This window comes from Podarcis vaucheri, assembly GCF_965113315.1.
Source record: "Podarcis vaucheri genome assembly, chromosome: 7".
NCBI lineage: Eukaryota > Metazoa > Chordata > Lepidosauria > Squamata > Lacertidae > Podarcis > Podarcis vaucheri.
In genome coordinates this window covers 27,585,278-27,605,279 of record NC_138765.1, presented here as the reverse complement: position 1 = coordinate 27,605,279, position 20,002 = coordinate 27,585,278, and the positions used below count along the sequence as shown (strand labels likewise).

Sequence of the window (20,002 nt, the reverse complement as noted above, 5' to 3'; positions counted from 1 at the left end):
TGGGGAACCTGTGCTCCTCCAGACTTTGTTGGACTTCAGCTCCCATCAGCCCCAGCCAGCATAGCCCAGTGGTCATGGGAGTTGTAGTCCAGCAACATCTGAAGGGCCGCAGGATCTGACTGCCGCCTGTTAGATTTTTTTATAGCTGTTGCTGCTGTTTCATCTGTGTGTGTTTAAAATGAAGAAAACTTGGAAAGGAGGCTGGAGTCATTTTTGCCTGCAGAAAGGCTGAGAGCTCGCTCTTCAAATTCCTCAGCACGTGCTCAGGGGTACCTTTTATCCTCCCCGTAATGCCAAAGTGTATGTCTGCTCAACTGACCCAGCTCTTGGCTGCAGTTGATTGGTCTTAGGGATCTAGTTAAGAAAAATGGATCCCACCAGGATGGTCTTAGATGGACAGAATCCTTACCAAATTTGCAGATAAGACAAAGGAAGGAGGGATAGCTACCATCTCAAAGGGCAGGAATAAAATTCAAAATGCAGGCCGCAGCACTTTCTCAAAATGTGCTGATTGGTCTAAAAAAGATTAATAACCCCTGGACTAGATAGTCCACAAGTCCTCCCCCTCAACCCTATGAAATGCCATCTCTGGGGCAACTAGATTTAGTGTTTTGGTGAAGCCAGAATGGCAAGGGCGGGGGTTGCCTAGAGAGCTAAGCAGAGGGAGGAGTCCCAGTGCATCCTGAGCCTGTCTCCTCTCTGTCTCCCACCTCCACAGGTAAAGCAGGCGCTGCGGAAGCTCCAGATCAAGCCTCACTGGGTGTTCGCCTTGGATAACCTCATGGGGCAGGCGGTCCAGGCAGCTTTCACCATCTTCTTGACAGGTAGGAGAAATGGGTGGAATAGAAGGTTGGCTCACTCTGAATACAGTCTGGAATACTCTGGGTCTGAGGAGCTGAAGAAGAAGGTTTATTGCATTCATATTCTATCATTTCATATGAGGAACTCCAGGTGGTGTTTGTGGTTCTCACCCTTCTCGTTTTATCCTGGGAGGCAGTAAGTGGCCCAAGGTCACTGCATGGCTGAGTGGGGATTTGAACCACGGTCTCCCAGGTCCTAGGCCAACACTCTCACTGCACCACACAGGATGTGTGTGTGTTGTGTGTGTTGCTGGCACAAACGGTTGGGAATGTGCTTTTTTGAGCGAAGGTGCCAGGGAACAGCTTTGGGGCCCTCCCATGTGCCAACACATGCGCTCTTACCACTGAGCTGTAGAATCACCGCTGCCTGCCACTATGTTGGGCAACCGCCTTGCCCACCCTTCGCCCCTCTTCTATCACACACATTTTGCCTTTCCAGAACTCAAGGTGAAGCCGTGGTCCTCCCGGGAGGAAGGCCACGAACACGCAAGCCGTGAGGAGGAAGAGAGCCTGTTGCCCCAGGAGCTGCAGTCTTTGAAAAGCCAGGACCTTGCCCTCAAGGACAGCATGGACACACCAAGTTCTGGGATCGGCACCAGCAGCAGCAGCTGGATAGACTCCCAGCATTCCCTGAATGGCCGTTTGCCTCTCATGGCTCAGCTGAATGAGCTGCAGGTGGAGACGAGAAGGTAAGCTCTTTCTGGCTTCCCTCCTTTAGGCTGCGAGGGGGTGAGCAGCAAAGGGTCAACAGGCCTCTGCCCCATTTTTTTAGGGTTTTAGAGCAGATCTGGGGCCCTCCAGATTCTGTTGGACTACAACTCCCATCATCCTTGGCCGTTGGGCATGCTTGCTGGGGCTGATGGGAGCTGGAGTCCAGCAGCACCTCGAGGAAGCATCACAATGGCTCTTCCTGCTGTGTGTTAGAATGGTGGACACCGATAGTCGCTGGAGTCCAGTTCCCACCAGCCCCGGCCAGCAAGTCCATTAACGTCACAAGGAGAACCCAGATGGTTCAGGTCAAAGGCCCATTGAGTCCCCACATGCCTTGATGGGAAGCCTACCAGAGGAACCTGAGCGCAGCAGCACTCTTGCCAGTGACCTCAGTGGTTAGGGATGATGGGAATTGTAGTCCAGCAACATCCAGCAGGCACCAGGTTGACTACTTGCTAGCACAAGGTAGTCTTATGCAGCTACATTCAGGGCTCAGCCACAAAAGCTGTAAAGCACAGCAACCTGTTTTCAGTGCCAATGTTTGGCCTTTGAAATATGTGTCATAGCGTTAAAGGAGAGTGTGTCTGAGCATGTGCAGAATCCACACATCACTTGGGCTTAATCCCAGCCACTCCTCCTCAGTAGGACGAGAATTTCTAGGGCAGAGGATGTGACTGCCCTGGCAGCCAGGAACACCAAAATCTCAAATGCAACCTACTTTTTCGCAGTTGGACACGCTAGCAGAGCAATCCGACTCCCACTCTAATCTTTTTATGCATGCACTTGCAAGCAAGTTCACTCTCTAACCCTTTCTGGCCCTGCCAGGCTGCAGTGGGAGCTGATGAAGAAGGAGCGGGAATGCCAGAAGCTTCTGCAGGAGGCACTGTGGAGTGTGGAAGCAGATTCCTGGGCTCTGAGAGGAGGCAAGCTGAGAGGTGAGGTCACTGGCACCAGGATGCTCAGCTGGAAGCAGAGCTATGCAACCTCTGTGCTAAACAAGTTGAAATTACGGTATATACCCAGCCAAAATTGAGAAAAGCCTAATTTTGAAACCATAGGAACATTGGAAACTGCCTTATGCCAAGTCAGACTGTTAGTTCATCTAGCTTGGTGCCGTCTACACTGACTGGCAGCAGCTCTTGCCACCAGTATCCTCTTCTGTGCTTGTGCAACATCATGTACAGATATGCAGTGATAGTTGTGTCCTATTCCACACTCCTGTGCACACGTGTCTGCGCTCACACACAGATACACACTTCATTCTTCCTCTTCTCTAGGCAAGGCATTGTGTGTGGCATCTTTAGCCCACTGTCCCATTATCTCATTCTCCCCCCCCCCGCTCCCCCCAAGGTGCCAGTTTGGGTGCCTTTCAGAACCAAAACTCATCTAAAGCAAGGTTCTGTGGGAAGATCACGCTTTATGGTTTTAGGAAGCAGAAGGTAATCACACAAGGCACTGAAGAAACCTTTTTAAAAACCTCTTCCTTTTTTCTCCTGCTTTCCTAGGAGACACTACTTCCCCAGTGCATTCCTGGGAGCGAGAAGAAGAAGAAGAGACTGCAGACCCCGTCCTCGCCGAGTGGTTGGAAAAACACGGGGCTGACAAAGCCACAATTGCAACGGTAGATTCCTTTTTGGAAAGGGGCATTTTAAGCATCGGCTCCTGGCTCCGGGGTTTGGCCCAGCCTCCAGGCAGAAGTGTCTGTTTTTAACTGCAGTTGGTAGGGGGTGGGGGAAGAGAATGTCATTGGGTTGGCTTAACTCAGAAGGGACATTTTATTGCTTGGAGAGTTTCAGAAAAGAGCAGCCAAAATTACCAAGGGGTTGGAGTTGAACATTGGGAAACTCAGGGCAGACAAAAAGAAGTAACTCTTCACGCAAGCGAGAGAATTTGCTCCCACGGGATGTGGTGTTGGTCACTAGTGGGGATGGCCATAAAAGTGGATTACACAAACTCATGGGAAGCTAGGCTATCAACAGCTACTCACCATGGTGCCTATGTACTGACTCCATAGTCAGAAGCAGTTGCTGGGAATCACAAGTGGGCGTTTTCTACAAGCAGCTGGTTGGCCACCGTGAGAATTGGGGCCTTTTCTGTGGTAGCTCCCCATTTGTGGAATGCTGTCCTCGAGGAGGTTCGCCTGGTGCCTTTATTACATCTCTTTAGGTGCCACACAAAAATATTCCTCTGTGGCTAATGAAACTATCTCTGGCCTTTTAAACTGAGGAGAGGTATGGTTTTGGTTTGTGACTGTGTTATGTCTTTTTGTGGTTTTATATTGTAAACAGCCTTGAGATCCTTGGATGAAGGGCAGTATAGACAGTTAATAAGAATAAATAAATAACAGTAATAATTGCACAACACTCTTCTCCACTTCGATTACCTTTCTCAGCCAGAGAGGTGGTTTCTCTGGAGTGGGTAGGTGTCTGTCAACTTCCCTGTTCTCTGGCCAGCCACAGCTAAAGCAATTGTATGTCTCTTTTTCCTAGCTCTCACACCATGGCTTCACCCTGCCTGACTTGCTCAACTGTGCTACGCCTGATGACCTCCGGTATACCCGTATCAGGTAGGTGAGAGGCAGCTTAGGTGGGCAGGTAGAGGCAATTAAGAAATTCATTGGGTCTGGATTGCAAAATGGACTTCCCAGATCTGTACCTTCCTCACTGAAGTCTCTGCGGTGGGTCGACGGCTGCCTTTGCGCAACGCATTCCTCTGTGCTTTTTAATAGAGCAGTCAAATGGGGCTGCTGCAAATGCGGAGTCCATGAGGCAGCCATGTGTTTTCCCTATGCACAACTCCCTGAGAGGGGACAGTGCATAATTACATTCCGCTGTTCCCCTGGGTGGTTTTGGCTCCATTTTCAGCACAACACAGAATGAGATCTAGTAAGGCACTTATGTTGGCTCCTCTCCCCCAAAATGCAGCCCTCCTTTCTCACCACTCTACCGAGCCCACGATAAAAAAAATAAAAACCAAACTTCTGCCTGCATGATTATTTTAAGCAGAATTTGTTTATTTTTTGCTATTTATTATAGTTACAGAATTTAGTTGCAGTTAGCCCAGGAGGAAGGCCTGTAGCCTGAGTATCCTTGCTCGGAGGCACTGCAACCCAAGTGCTGCTACCTCTTATAAAGCTGAAACACCATTAGCATGGAGGCTACATAGGAAGCAGCAGCTGACAGGTTAAGGCACTTGATTCAAGTTGTGTACAAAGCATCACCCTTTGTGTCTAGTTGGGTTCTGAGTGGTCCAGGTGTTTGGATGGCATCTTCCAGTGATCTGCTGTGCCCTGTCACTTGGAGCACTGCAAGTCACATCGGCTCAACGACCCAAGAGGTGCAATATAGCATGTTCGCCATCTGAATCTTTCCATGGTCTTGTCTTGGCAGAGGTGGGATGGTGTGTCGCCTCTGGAAAGCCATCTCGGAGCATCGGCAAACACTCAGCCAGAAGTTACAGCCCGAAGCAGAGCAAGAGCCAGGCCAAGGGAAGCCCTTAATCTGTTTGGAGGACAGCAGGATCTGGTTGGCATAGACCTTCTTCCCCAGCAGTAAGCAGAACAAGATTCCAGACTTGCCTTCACACAGAGGTGATGTGAGCTGACTTTCCATTTATCCCTTGGTGATGGGGAAGGTGGTACTAGTCCATTCTGGCACCTCAAGCAAATCACGTCTGGAGGAGACAATTTCTGTGGCACTGCAAAAATCTGCAGTTCTCTCTCGGCTTGAGACAAAGGAAGACAAAGGGTGCTTTGTCCTGTGACCTGGATTTCAGAGGAAGAGAGGCAGGGAGATTCTGAGCTACCCTGCAAGGGGTGGGAGGTCGCTTCAGAGTCAGCAGTGGAAAAAGCCCCGATTGCATCATTCACGGCAGTGCTGGATGGTGATTCTTCTCTGGCCTGCTGCAGAAAACACAGCTCCAGGAGTCATTAGTGTAGCAGCCATTGAGGCTGGGAAATGATACTCTGGGTGTCCCATTGGAGGGCAGAAAGGAAACGGTGGGATTGTTCAGGTTTTGCCGTAATACCAACAAGGATGGAAATGCAATGCACAGGGTGGAGGAAGTAAATAATTTTTTTTTAAACAAAGCATGACACTGCCTCTTGTCAATGTCGATAGCATGTGGAGGAGATGGACAGAGATTGAAGATGGATGTAGCCACAGCATGGGTCTTGTCATGCGGCATCTTTTGGTCTCCCCTAAAGTACAGTGTGAAAACCATCGCAAGGCCTTCAAAGAAGTCCCTTTTAAGAGTCGGACTGCTCACCTCCCTCCTTAAGTCTGGGAGAGCAGCCAGCCCAGGCTGAACCTGCCCATGGGCTCCTGGCACCAAATCTACTGTCCCCCTGCCAGGGGCTGCCCTTCAGAAACCACTGTGGTCCTGCAGAGACTCTGGGCCTGTTCATTTGCATCCAGGAGGCTGCTGCTAGGGAAGCCAATCAGCTTTTCCTCCATCGTCCCAAGAACGGGTGTCCTGCTGTAGTTTGGGATTAAGTCCTAGGGTTCAAGTTGGTCCTCAAGGGAAGACTCGCTTCCACCCACTGCCCAGGCTGCTTGAACACCATCTCCCAGGCATGGCGCTCCTCTTCCGTCGAATCCATCCAGGAGACGGGCAGGCCGTAGCTGTTCCCTGTGTGGAAGCAGAAGGGCTCTGAATCAGTCACCCGGGGCCCACTTGCTTGTAGTGACCATCAGACAGAAAGGTGCATTGTGAGTGTGGTATTTCTGGGCAGCCTCTGTCCTGCCCACCTCTCCATTAAACTGTTTTCCCTCCAATACTCTCATCAGCTCTGGGTGAGCACCCTTTAAATTTCCCACAGTTCCCACAACTCTCTCAGCCATTGCGGAAAGCTAAGAGTCCCTGGCTCCCCTCTCCACTGCCAACTGGAACTCTGTTACTGTTTGACACCAGGCCTACATAACCCAACTGAGGGATTGGGGGACAGTGTACTAAGGACCCCCTCTAATCTGGAATCCAGCGCCTGGCTCAATAAGGTGCAGATTCAGCACACACACAACAGCCTAAAACTCAAGACCCAACATTCCCACAGCACTTTGCTGCCTCACCAGTGCCAAGGCTGAGCCGGATGCCTCCGAGCTGCTGCTTAGAGAATGTCTCCTGGTCCCAGATGGTGAACTCTGCACATGCCTCAGCCAAGTCCTTGGCCTGGAACCCATCGTAAACCATGGTGTGGTTGAAAGTGGGGCTGAGGCTCTTCTTCACGATGCGGGTCCTCTGCCGGCTCGCCTTGCTGTCGTCAGGGAGGATGTAGCTGCAAGGGGAGACAAGGAAGGGTCTGAAGCTTAGTGTTTTGACTACAGGTGGTCACAGGTTCAAGCCCTGCATCGTCAGGTAGGACTGGGAGAGAACCTAGCGCAGGTGATGGATTGTAGTTCAGAAGGTTCCTCCTTGGAAACAAAATGACTCCCTGCAGATAGAAAACTAGCCAGGCAAGGAGACCAGGCCCACCAGAGCTGTTTCCCTGCTGTGCTGGTTTTCTATAGGGAAGGAGCTCATTCTAAAAACCAAACTGTGATTGCCCACTCTGAGTCCAAAGTGGGAAACATGCTCTTGTACACATACATCAGGCTGCATACAATCCCCTGCATAGCATTTGAACCACCCCTTCATTAACCCTAGCCCCTTCCCCACTGCAAGAGGGCTTAAGGACAATTCCAGATTGATGGGATCCAATCACATCCTGGCAAATCCAGGTTGCCTAATTAAAAGCTGATTTGGTTCTGTTGGCTGTAACGAACCCGCTTCCCCACCCCCCACCCCAAAATCGGGATTTTTGCAACAAGGAAAGTGATGGCGAAATTCACTGGGAAATGTGGGAAGGCAACAGCTTGATGCAACATTGCATAACACACACCAGTCAGAATGAATGCTAAATAAATAACAGACTGAGCTCCCCTTTGTAAACCCTTTGTAAACAGATCAGGATGCATGCTCAATAGGCAGGTCATGTGGAAGGGACCCAACAGCAACAAGCACTTACCACTGAACGAAAGAGTCTGCTGTGCTGCCCCGGTGGGGAATGATGTTCTGTGCATCCTTCACCCAGATGTGAAGCTCACCAGTGGGAGGAAGCCCTTCCCCTGAAAGAAAGCCATGACAATGCAGGTGGATTCAGAGGCCAAGCACCATCTCTTTCAACCCAACACCTACCGAATTTTTGATCCAATCCTGCTGGTAGCTGGAATCTCCTGCTGACAGCTGGATCCAAGACAGATTAAATTGCTACTGGTTCTTAAGCTGATTAAAGCCCTAAATCAGGGGTGGGGAATTTGTGGTCTCCAAATGCTGCTGGAATTTAATATCTGTCAACCCTGACCATTAGCCATGCTAGTCCGGGGTTAAGGGAGTACCAAAAACATCTGGTTCTCCACCTCTACCCTAAGTGGCTTGGGACCAGGGTATTTGGAAGGTCACTTGACCCCATATGATATCATTGAGAGGAGGTAGACCATACTTGCAGAGGTTGGGTAGGTGACCAGTCCTGTAGTTTCATGAAGATGGACTAGATCCCTCCCTAGTGAGATCTGCTTGATCCCTTCGTCATTACCTTTGAGTATCAGGCAACGCCTGTCCTATTTACTTAGTCTCCTGCTGGGTTGATCTGTCTGCTCCTACCTAGCCAAACTGCTGCATTTATGGTTGCTATTTATGTAGAATGACACCTTGTTCTCTCGATTTTAACTCTAGCATTTGGTTTTTATTATACCAATTTTTTTGGAGGGTTTTTTGTCAAGGCGCCATGAATACCAAGTACAGAAGAACAGCAATACCCCTAGGGAAGGGCCATATCTTGGTCGGAGAGCATCCGCCCTGCATGCAGAAGGTCCCAGGTAGGGCTGGGAGAGAACCCTGCCTGAAACCCCAGAGAGCTGCTGCCACTCTGTGTGAACAACACTGAGTTAGGCAGACAAAGGCCTGACTCAGTATAAGGCAGATTCCTATGTTCCACACACACATTTGAAACAAATAAAGAATTGCCCAGTTCAGATAATTCCTCAAAACACAATTTAGGCCAATGGGGCTGTAGCCACATCAGGACCTCTCTGGGACATTCCATTCCCTGATTCTATCAGGCTATAATTCATCTGCCTATTCTTTCCTTCTCTCCCCTTTTCCAGCCTTTTTACAAATTACTCTGCTGAACTGTCCAATAAGGAAAATGGATGGATGAGTGATATGTAAATGTAATAAACAAAATCGCTTTGGGCTTCCAATAGTCCTGCTAATGTAGGCGAAGGTAAAAAGATGGCAGGTGAACATTTGGCATGTCTTCTTTGCAAAGACATCAGACCAACCAAATTCCTTTGCTGTCAGGACAACAACAACAACTCACCCAATACACACGGCAGATCTTCTGTCCTCAAGACTTTTCTGTCTACAAGACTCTATAGCAGGCACCCCCAAACTCGGCCCTCCAGATGTTTTGGGACTAAACTCCTATCATCCCTAGCTAACAGGACCCAGTGGTCATGTGTAATGGGAATTGTAGTCCCAAAACATCTGGAGGGCCGGGTTTGGGGGTGCCTGCTCTATAGGGTTGAAGGAAGTTAGGATTCCTCCAGCTTCTCCCGCCTCTCACCTCCTAGCACCTCTCCCTTAAGTCTTAGGTTCTGGAACATCAGTTTGGTTCCCATATTTCTTTAATAATTCCCCCCGCGAAGTCAAATTGGGCTAATGTCTACTGGCCTGGGGGGGCGGGCCTTGCAGAAATCCTCCCGCCCCAATCCAAAAACCCGGAGGGTGGTGCTGCTGCTGGGAGGTCTGGAAGAAACAGGGCCTTGATCTCACCTCCTGATCCAGCTGGGATGAACTTCAATGCCAGGTTGAGGATGCCACGGCTGCAGAGAGCATCAGGAGTGACCGGGGTCTGGGAAAGAAGCAAAGGAAATCCATCACAAAAGGTGGGAGTGGGGAGAGAAAACCTTCTGTGTCACTTCCTCCCTCTGTGACGGAACAGCAACACCCACATGGGAGGTTCCTGCACGGTCAATAGAACGTCTTGCATTAAACATTTTGCAACCAAGAAAGTAGAGGGCAGTCTATAGGTTAGCAGAAGCAGCATCCGCCCTGTATGCAGAAGGTCCCGGCTTCAATCTCTGGTGCCTCCAGGTAGGGCAAGCAATGTTCCTGGCCTGGAATACTGGAGAGCTGCTGCCAGTCAGAGTAGAAAGTATTGAGCTAGACTGGGCTGACTCGGTATAAAGTAGTTTCCTATATGCACAGAAAGCTATTAGCTTATTCTTAAAATGAAAAGGGAAAGAAGAAACTCAGGAAAAGCAAATGACACCCTGCGTAAGCCACTAGACTTCTCAGAGGGGGCATCTCAAAGGGTGCAAAGTCAAGGCTCAGACTCCCATCTAATGCCGCCCTTTAAGGGGAGGAGCTCACTGGCAGAACACCTGCTGTGCGTCCGCCCTGGCTCAGTCCCCTGCATCTCCAGTTAGAATGCTCAGGCAGCAGGTAGGATGGGACAGACCTCTGCGCGAGACCCTGCCAGCAGGCTAGGAGAACCCATGATCTGACCTGGTTTATCGCATAAACACACAATAACCTTGTTGGAGTACAGTGCTTGCTGGAGGTCCATATTGAGAAAGGCATGTGGAATGATGGACTAAGGCTCCTCCTTCCTACTCTTCAAGATGAATGTAAGAAGAGTCTTGTGGGATCCCACCAGTCACTCATCTAGTCCAGCATCCTGTGGTCAACCAGGATGCCCATGGGAAGCCTGCAAGTTGGACCTGAGTGCAGGAGGCCTCTCCCATCCTGCTCTGAAGCATACTTATGCTCCGTAAGTTTGACCTGTGTTCTTTCAAAGCCACCCACTTTCTAATATTCTTTCTGCAACTCCTGTTGCTATTCAGTCCAGAGAATCTGGTGTGGTGGTTCGAGTGCTGGTAGACCAGGGCTCAGAGCAGCCACTCAGCCATGAGGCCCACTGGGCAGGCCTGGGCTATTCACCGGCTCTCAGCCTAACCTATCTCACAGGCCTGTTGTGAAGATAAAATGGGGAGGGGGAAGAACTGAAGCTTCTTGGAGGAAAGGTGGGAGATAGATAGAACAATAAACACAAAGAGCATTCTTTTGCCTCCTCTAGTGTCAGCAGCTCTGAAGCCAAGAGATGCCCCTCGAGGAGCCAAGATTGGGCCTGGGCCTTCAGTTGCTAACCCATACAGCAGCAAAAAGCCCTGGATGTTTAAGAAAGGAGAACAAAGCTTTAATCACCCTCTAGTTTAAGACGCAGTGATGGGACAGGCCCAGCCCTGAGTGGTGTCTGAGTATTGTTTTGGGTGATTCTCCAGAAGCAGGTTTTGAAATGCTCAAGAGGAAGAGGTGCATTTGGGGTGGGGAGAAAAACAATGTAACAGTTTGTGGGAGGGTTTATGCAACGGCTCTGAGACAGATTGCACCAGTTTACTGATGCAGCAAGCCTTTCAACTATTGTGGAATGAGCACAGTTGCTGCTTGGGTTGCAGGGATGACTTGCACTGAACTGAGCCCTTCAGAAACACACCCTTCTTTGAGGAGATGCCGCCAGGGAGTTGCTAAATGCAGCGATCGTCACCAGCTTGGACGGCTTTAAAAGGGAATGAGGCGAACTCACGGAGGATAAGGCTTTCGGTGGCTACAAGCCGCCATGGCTCTGCTCTACCTCAGGGGTGGACCTTGCTCTTTCAAATTTCAGCAGCACCCTGCGTGAGGCCAAAATGTGCCCACCCGCAGCCCGGTCTCTCATCTTCCATTCTGCTCAATGCACTACTTCACAGTTGCGACACCCTGTGGCGCCCCCTAGGCTCAGCACTCAGTGCAGCGGAACCCGTTATGCTTCCCTAAACCCCCCCTCTGTCTACCTGCAGCACTGCATGAGCCTGGTGAACTGGCTTTGGGGAGAGGTGACATTTCCAATGCTGCTTGCAAAACAAATGGGAAACCAGTGTCCAGTTTGTTCTCAATATGGCATAAAGCCTGTGGCTGAGAGAAAAAAGTTGGCGCCACCCATTTTAGGCTATGGCTGTGCCCACTGCCAGCTTGCACCCCACTACACAGACACACAAATCCCCCCCCCCCGAGGTCATGTGTCCCTCAGTGTTGCCCAGCCCTGGGTTAAATGTGTTGGAAGCACAAAGCAGAGATGACTCCGTGTGTGACACAGGGATAATTCTGTAACTGGTCTGGATGACCGCAGACTCTGATTGGCTTATAGTTCTAGCCAGTCTGGGAGTTAGCTGTCAATGATGAAGAAGAAGAATTTGAAGCCAGAAGTTGACTGAGATCTGAAAGTTGGAGGAGATGGGAAGAAAAGGTTGTTTCCCCCCTGACCTAGGAAAGACAAGCCCCATACAGTGGTACCTCAGGTTTCATACGCTTCAGGTTACAGATTCCGCTAACCCAGAAATAGTACCTCAGGTTAAGAACTTTGCTTCAGGATGAGAACAGAAATCGCACGACGACGGCGCAGCGGCAGCGGGAGGCCCCATTAGCTAAAGTGGTACCTCAGGTTAAGAACAGTTTCAGGTTAAGAACGGACCTTCGGAATGAATTAAGTACTTAACCTGAGGTACCACTGTATTCTGTTCAGCTTGTTAGCAGTAAAATGTGACCAGTTTCTTTTCTCCCTGAACTCTGTCTGCTTTCTTCCAGTCACTCTGCTAGCAAAAGAGGTGTCCAAATGGCCGCAGTCATGGCTCAGTGGCACAGCAACTGCTCCAAACACAGAAGGTTCCAGGCCCAACCCCTGTGGTTGCCAGAGAGGGCTGGAAGAGGACCCTGGCTTGAAACACTGGAGAGCTGTTGCCAGTCACTGCTGAGCTGGAGAGAGCCATGGTTGGACTCAGTATAAAGCAGGACCCTAGTAGCCTAAAATGAGGGAGCAGGGCATTAGGGAAAATGTGTGAGCAGCCATCAGTGAAATATGGAAATAGGGTGTTGCCAGGACCATTGGTTGCTGTAGTTTTGCTTGTTTGTCTTACGACAGAATTGTTTATATAATTTTGCAATTTCTGTATGGAGGAAACTCACCCTAGGCTGGAGGTTGTACCACTGAGGACTCGTGTTGCTCCAGTCCCAGGAATTCAATGCAATCTCCACTTCTCCCATGAAGAGGTTTCGGCTCAAGGCATCGTGATGCCAGACAGAGAGGTTCAGGATCCGGCCCTGCAGGTCAGCTTTCTCAATCTTGTACTGCAAAGCCAGGAATGTTGCAGGAGTGCAGGAAGAGGAGAGAAACAAGAAAAGGGAGAACGAAACAAAACAATGGGAACGAGCCTAATCAACCCTTCTGCAAGTTAAGTTCGTAAGATGTAGTCCTGTCGCCTGGGGCAACCAAGTCCTCTTTTGCCTGGGGGTAGTCTGGGTATTTAAAGAGTGGTATCCTATTCCCTGTCTAGCATTCCCTTCTCCAGGCTACACATGCCCAGCTCCTTCAACCCATCCTCACAGGACTCTTTTCCCATACCCCACTGACTGTCTTCCTTGAAGTCCTCTGAACCCTTTCCAGTTCACCCAGGCCCATGCAGAACTTGTCTGAAGGCCAGGGCAGGAGTCCCCCGTTGGCTGGGGAAAACAGGGCATTCTTGGCATGACAATGTAAGTCCAGCAGGCCCCTGGCAAGGCCCCCCTGCCAGCTTAGCCCTCCAAGGCCCAGGGCAAGTGTACTTGGCTGCCCCTCTCTCTGCATGGGCCTGAATTTATCCACATCCTCCTTAAAGTGCTCTCACAGCACTAGGAGCTACAACCCTCACCTTAAGGGTCTCGTTGAAGATGGGATCTAGGCTCCTCTTCTTGACAGCAGTTTTTCTCTTACTGTGATTGGATTTGTCAGGAAGGAGGTAGGACTTGACGTACCTGGGAGGAAGAGGGTGGATCAGCGATGTAAATGCTACTTTGGTGTGCCAGCTAGGCTAATTTGTACATGCAATCACATATGCTCCATCCAGACAAGCAAGAGGCATCATCAGACATTCCAGCCAGGCAAAAACTCTTGGGGTGCAAAGCAGGGCCGGGGAGAGATGTGGTTTGGGGAGAGGGCCAGACAGAAAGGACTTGAGGGCCCCATTTGTCCCCTGGGTTTGGTGTTCCCTGCACCTGCTCTAAAAACCAACCTTCAATAGTTGTGCTGCTTGGATAGATCAAGGGAGTTGCACAGAAGCTGACAAGTGACAGCTAAGAGCAAGCAGAGGTTGGATGGTGATCTGTCATGGATGTTTTAGCTGAGATTCCTGCATTGTAGGGGGCTGGACTAGATGACCCTTGGGGTACCTTCCAACTCTGCAATGCTAAGCCCCCCAACCCCAAACCTACGGATCTGATCGCTGCTTCTTGGCTTCAGCCAAGTCTCGGCACTGGATGACTTGGATATGCAGCGCCTTCTTCCTGGAGTCATACTGCAGGGAGAACTGGATGCAGCCGCGGACGTCCACGTTTCCAATGTCGTTGTCGCTGAACACGCTCATCATGCTGCCACTCATCTGCAGCAAAGCAGGCAGGATCAGAGTCAAAACAAGAAGGGGCAGGATCCAAACAGAGAGCATGGATGAGGGACAGGAGATCCGGGATGAGCCCAGAGCTCTCCATAATGAGCCTTCACAAGCAAAAATGAAAGAGAACATGTAAAAGTGCTCATTATTCCCAAGTGTACCCTGTGCAAAGGAATCCTGCTCTTGGTTGCAATAAATTACTTTGCCACTCGCTAAGAAACAAAAGGGGGAAAATCCTTGGTGCGAGCAGAGGGGAAATGCAAATCTGACTTCTGAAACTAGAAATCAATTCATCTAAGCCTGATGGGCCTTTGGAGCAAATTCATTTTCTGTAGCCCTAATGGCAATTTTAAGGGTTTCCACAGGGATTTCTGAAATAAAACTTTTTCTATTCACCAATCGGATGCCTACCGACAACCTTCCTTTAAAAGGGTGCATAGCTAAGTCGGCAGAGCATGAGACTCTTAATCTCTGGGTCGTGGGTTTGAGCCCCACGCTGGGCAAAAGATTCCTGCATCGCAGTGGGTTCGACTAGATGACCCTTATGGTCCCTTCCAACTCTACAGTTCTATGATTCTATGGTTTTCTTTGTACAGTTTTGTCTCCTTCTATCCTCACTGCCCCACCTTTTTTAAAAAAAATCTGTGCTTTTACTTCCAAAAGAGAGGGTCCTCCTGGAGACTCGCAATGGACAGAATTACCTCTTGGTTTTTCCTCTATTTATGTATTTTTCCAATCTTAAATTCAGTGCGCCCCATTTCCACATCAGTCTCCATTTTTTTTAAAGTCCATGTGAAAAATGCCTAGCATACACATTCGTCCAAGAAATTTCCCCTAATGTAATGTATTTGTGTGTGTCATTTTCATTGATGCACTTTTGCACACGCTTCCCAATTGTATGAACTGTGAGGTTGGTGGGGAGGAAAATGAATGGGGGGACGTTTGTCTGGAACTGGCTGGGAAAGATGATGAGTGGTGGGAGGCTCCAACTGAGAAACCCCCTAGGGAAGCCATGGAGGAAGAAGGCTCAGACCCAGGGGACTGGTGGCGGGACACAGAAGACAGATCAGAGGAGAGAGGAAGCTGGGAGGTGGAAGACACAGGAGGCTTGAGTGAAGAAGACGACCCAGGGGCAGGGAGCCCTCCAAGGACAGGACTGGGTGCAGAGGGACACAATTTGAGTTCAGGATCTGAAGGAGAGGACAAGGAGGGGCAACAGTTTCACAGTTGCCCAGTCCCTCTGCATTGAGTTCCCCTTGTCCCTTGACTCCAAGGTCACACAGAACTTTACACATAGCTGAACAGAAAGCAAGAAAAGCCCAGGGTGGGGTGGGCGGAGCTCCTACCCGCCAGAATTTGTGTCTGCTTGGAAGACATCCGGAAAAGGTTTAGAACAGGGGTCAGCAAGGCTTACTGGGTATGGGGCCAGATCACTTCCGCAGAGATCCTCTGTGGGCCCAACCGGCAGAAATTGTGTCTGCGCATGCCTGCGGCACCGGAAACTACTTCTGCGCATGCCCAGACGCTGAAAATCATGCCTGCGCAGAAGCAATTTCTGGTGTCTGGGCATGCACAGAAGCTGTTTCCAGAGCCGCGGAAGAAAGTCCCCACACTGCATTGCGCCGGTTTAGCGCAGCGCACAGGGACTCGCTGAGCAGGCAGCTCGGTTTGGGGGCAGCTCATGGACTGGTTAAGCGATCCTCATGGGCTGCTTCCAGCCCATGGGCCTTAGGTTGCCGACCTCTGGTTTAGGAGGAGGAGGAGGTGTCAAGAGCCAGTCTTGGCAATGTCTTCACTGAGGGCAGCTTCACCTGAGTGATATCTGTGGTATACTAATTCCCTGAATAAAACAGCTGACTTTGAGTCTCCCTTCTGACCTGTTGATGAACCTGCTCCCCTGATAGCCCCCTGACAGATTGCAAAGTGAAAGTCGATATATTTTCTCTTCCATTCCCCATGCTAAAAAGCTGCCCCCGCCACTGAGCCACTGCTCCTCCCACCCCTCCCCAGTCACATACTGTGGATGAGCTTAGACTGGAAAACGAGGAACTGGTGCTCATCAGTTTATTCCGGGAACCCACTGCATTGTTCTTTGGAGGTGATGTATCCAAAGTGCTTTCCTGGCCATTTTCAAGACTCTCGTTGCTCTAAGGATGTAAAAGACAAGGTAGGTAACAGCTTAGTTGGGAGAGCATGAGACTCTTCACCTCAGGGACATGCGTTTGAGCCCCACATTGCAGGGGGTTGGACTAGATGACCCTTGGAGTCCCTTCCAACTCTATGATTCTAGGAAAACAATTAGGAAAACGGGAGCTTATCCTCACAACCTTCCTACAACGTAGCACCTATGAATAACAGGGCAATTTCTGGACTTTTGAGTTGCAGGACCCCACTGAGTAAGAGAGCTACTCAAATAACAATGCTGCAGGCAGAGCTGAGCTTTCCGTGCTGCAGGAGTGATTTTTTTTAAACAACAATAACAACCCTCAACTCTTCCAATGGAGGGTAAATGATGGACAGGTTGTACCCGATTTTCCAGATTGGGAATTAAGGTAGAGAAAACTCTATAATTATATGATGACATAAACATAAACAAAACAGCCACTCCATTTCTCCATGACAGAACATAAATCTTAACCCAGTCTTAAGTCCCATGCACTAGGACACACAATAGTTTTTACGTGGCTTGTGTTTACTCAGGCCTCTGTTTAGAGTACACAGTGCTCACATCAAGGGTGGGTAGCCAGTGGCTCTCTAGATAGTGCTGGACTACAGCTTGCATCATTCCTGGACACCAGCTTTGCAGGATGAGGCTGAAGGGAGCTGTAGTCTAACAGCACCTGGAGGGCTGTGGGTTGCCCACCCCTGGTCCAGACGGAAGATGTTATTCACTTGCCTAGCAACACCTCATACCTGCAGGGTGACCATGATGGCTGGCACGCTGCTGTTCTGCTGCTCCTCTTCTCCAGTCTCTGAGCTGAGGCTACTAAACGAGTCGCTTCTCTCTGCATTAAAGGATAGGGACATTAGGGGAGGGACGGAAACTCAGTTCTGTGCAAGATTGAAATAGAGCAAATACATAGCAGGGCATTGTGCTTCCAAGCCTCCAAAGAGCTTCAGAAACACCGTCTTCTTGCTATCCTTGCAACAACCCAATAGGCAACTCCCATAATACTGATGAAGGACTGAGGCTAAGAGGCTGTGGCATTATCAAGCCACTTCACCATGAATGGTCTGTGGTGAAATTCGAACCAGGGTCTTCCTGATGGGTGGCTCAGCCAGCCATGATGCTGTACAAGGCAGTAAATTGCTTGGGAACCTCAGCTTCCCTGTGCTGCATGTCACACACACCTTTCAGCCGCCGCCAAGGAAGGCAGAACTGAATTAAAGTGTGCTGCAACCTGCCCTGGGACTTCGGAAATTACCATCTCAATAGTAGTCCAGTTTGCTTAACCTCTGCTTTTTCTCATGCATGCACACACACTAATATGTGGGTGGCATTCAACTATGTGTTACTCAGGGTAGACCCACCATAATGAATGAACATGGCAAAGTTAGGCCCATGAATTTCAATGGGTCTACTCTTGAGTAAAATGTAATCGAATACCACCCTGTGTGTGGTGCTGTTATTTTACCTGGCTTGTTTTCAGGCATCTGCTCTGGGGACTGGATCACATCTTGCAAAGTCAAGTCAGCCATCTAAAAAGAAAGAGAGACAGAGAGAGCGCAAGCTGGGTTTAATGACTACAAATGGTCTGATAATAGGAAATGTACAGTGGTACCCCGCAAGACGAATGCCTTGCAAGACGGAAAACCCGCAAGACGAAAGGGTTTTCTGTTTTGGAGGCGCTTCGCAAGACGAATTTCCCTATGGGCTTGCATCGCAAGACGAAAGCCCATAGGGAAATGCTGGCGGTCAGGAGCAAAGACTTTCGCCCACAGCCGGCCTTCAGAAGAGGACCTCTTCTGAAGGCCGGCGGGGGGCAAAAGTCTTTGCTCCCCCCGGCCTGCCTCCCCCCCGCCTGCCCCGGGCGATCTTAAAATGCTGGCGGGCGGGCGGGAGCGAAGCGTTCGCTGCCGACCCCCAGCATTTTAAAATCTCCCCGTGTCCTGGGAAGATTTTAAAATGCTGGGGGTCGGGAGCGAAGCGCTGCAGACCCCCAGCATTTTAAAATCTCCCCGTGTCCTGGGAAGATTTTAAAATGCTGGGGGTCGGCAGCGCTTCGCTCCCCACCCCCAGCATTTTAAAACGCTGTTCCGAAGTGGGGCGGGGGGGCGGGGACACCTGGCCCCGCCGCCCCACTTCGGAAAGCTCTTCCGAAGTGGGGAGGGGGGTCGGGGACACCTGGCCCCGCCGCCCCACTTCGGAAAGCTCTTCCGAAGTGGGGAGGGGGGTCGGGGACACCTGGCCCCGCCGCCCCACTTCGGAAAGCTCTTCCGAAGTGGGGAGGGGGGTCGGGAACACCTGGCCCCGCCGCCCCACTTCGGAAAGCTCTTCCGAAGTGGGGAGGGGGGTCGGGAACACCTGGCCCCGCCGCCCCACTTCGGAAAGCTCTTCCGAAGTGGGGAGGGGGGTCGGGAACACCTGGCCCCGCCGCCCCACTTCGGAAAGCTGTTCCGAAGTGGGGCGGGGGGGCGGGGACACCTGGCCCCGCCGCCCCACTTCGGAAAGCTCTTCCGAAGTGGGGAGGGGGGTCGGGAACACCTGGCCCCGCCGCCCCACTTCGGAAAGCTCTTCCGAAGTGGGGAGGGGGGTCGGGAACACCTGGCCCCGCCGCCCCACTTCGGAAAGCTCTTCCGAAGTGGGGAGGGGGGTCGGGAACACCTGGCCCCGCCGCCCCACTTCGGAAAGCTGTTCCGAAGTGGGGCGGGGGGGGCGGGAACACCTGGCCCCGCCGCCCCACTTCGGAAAGCTGTTCCGAAGTGGGGAGGGGGGGCGGGGACGCCTGCCCCAGCCGCCCCACTTCGGAAAGCTGTTCCGAAGTGGGGAGGGGGGGCGGGGACACCTTCTGAAGGCTGGCGGGGGGCAAAAGTCTTTGTCCCCCCTGCCTGCCTTCCCAGGGGCTTTTAAATCGCCCCGGACAGCGGAGAAGTCCATGTGGCCAGCATGACTAAGCCGCTTCTGGTGAACCAGAGCAGCACACGGAAACGCCATTTACTTTCCCGCCAGAGCGGTACCTATTTATCTACTTGCACTTTGACGTGCTTTCGAACTGCTAGGTTGGCAGGAGCAGGGACTGAGCAACGGGAGCTCACCCCGTCGCGGGGATTCGAACCGCCGACCTTCTGATCGGCAAGTCCTAGACTTTGTGGTTTAACCCACAGCGCCATCCGTGTCCCTTTATGGGTAATAAGAGCGCTTTAAATATGTGGCCAAGGTATGGGCTAAGATTCAGCCGCCTTCTGAACATAGAAGGGGAAATTTGGGCAGGGGGCACCACCGTGACCTATTCCTCAGCCTGAAAAATGTGCAGGGCCAGCCCAGGAGGCGGGCATGCCCCCCCCCCCATCTTCAAAAGCCTTCTGCAAGCTATCAGGTCATGCATTTCCCTCCCATCCTGCTCCCTGCAGCCTGAAAGGCAAGGAGGGGCAGAAAGAGAGAGTGAAGCAGTGGCAGAAGGAGGGAAAACAGATCCCACCCCTTTTTTGGCTCTGGCTCTAACCACAGATAATTATTTATACACACACACAACAGATAAGATAGATTTACTGTTTGGAAAGCTCAAGTTGGCCTTTATCTCAAGCAGAAACCGCTGAGCTTGTGTCTAACCAACAGCAGAGACCGCAGTTCAGTGGCGGCGACACACTTGCATGCAGGAAGCCCCGGGTTTAGCACCCGTCATCTCTTGCTAAAATGCTAAGACAAAAGGCCAGGGAGCACAACAGAACTTGGGAGACCCGCTGCCAGTCAGAGTAGACCATGCTGTGCCAAACAGA

General features: G+C 51.0%; 2 protein-coding genes across 4 annotated transcripts in view; one reads left to right on the top strand and one right to left on the bottom strand.

Annotated features, from left to right (window-relative positions):
- Positions 1 to 5,658, top strand: part of MAP3K6 (mitogen-activated protein kinase kinase kinase 6) — a 39,040-nt gene extending 33,382 nt beyond the window's left edge. The window contains exons 24-29 of the mRNA XM_082231475.1: positions 719 to 824; positions 1,300 to 1,549; positions 2,397 to 2,506; positions 3,077 to 3,192; positions 4,061 to 4,137; positions 4,961 to 5,658. Of these exons, the coding sequence (XP_082087601.1) occupies positions 719 to 824; positions 1,300 to 1,549; positions 2,397 to 2,506; positions 3,077 to 3,192; positions 4,061 to 4,137; positions 4,961 to 5,105 (804 nt within the window). The 3' untranslated portion in view covers positions 5,106 to 5,658. The remainder of the gene's footprint in view (positions 1 to 718; positions 825 to 1,299; positions 1,550 to 2,396; positions 2,507 to 3,076; positions 3,193 to 4,060; positions 4,138 to 4,960) is intronic.
- Positions 5,659 to 5,815: 157 nt separating this feature from the next.
- SYTL1 (synaptotagmin like 1) overlaps positions 5,816 to 20,002 on the bottom strand; it is a 33,787-nt gene continuing 19,600 nt past the window's right edge. For all 3 annotated transcript variants that reach the window (XM_082231693.1, XM_082231692.1, XM_082231694.1), the window contains 10 exons: positions 17,701 to 17,764; positions 16,979 to 17,070; positions 16,084 to 16,212; positions 13,890 to 14,056; positions 13,331 to 13,433; positions 12,609 to 12,770; positions 9,381 to 9,459; positions 7,573 to 7,672; positions 6,638 to 6,843; positions 5,816 to 6,200 (listed from right to left, as the gene is read on the bottom strand). In XM_082231693.1, coding sequence (XP_082087819.1) covers positions 6,061 to 6,200; positions 6,638 to 6,843; positions 7,573 to 7,672; positions 9,381 to 9,459; positions 12,609 to 12,770; positions 13,331 to 13,433; positions 13,890 to 14,056; positions 16,084 to 16,212; positions 16,979 to 17,070; positions 17,701 to 17,764 — 1,242 coding nt within the window. In that variant the 3' untranslated portion in view covers positions 5,816 to 6,060. The remainder of the gene's footprint in view (positions 6,201 to 6,637; positions 6,844 to 7,572; positions 7,673 to 9,380; positions 9,460 to 12,608; positions 12,771 to 13,330; positions 13,434 to 13,889; positions 14,057 to 16,083; positions 16,213 to 16,978; positions 17,071 to 17,700; positions 17,765 to 20,002) is intronic.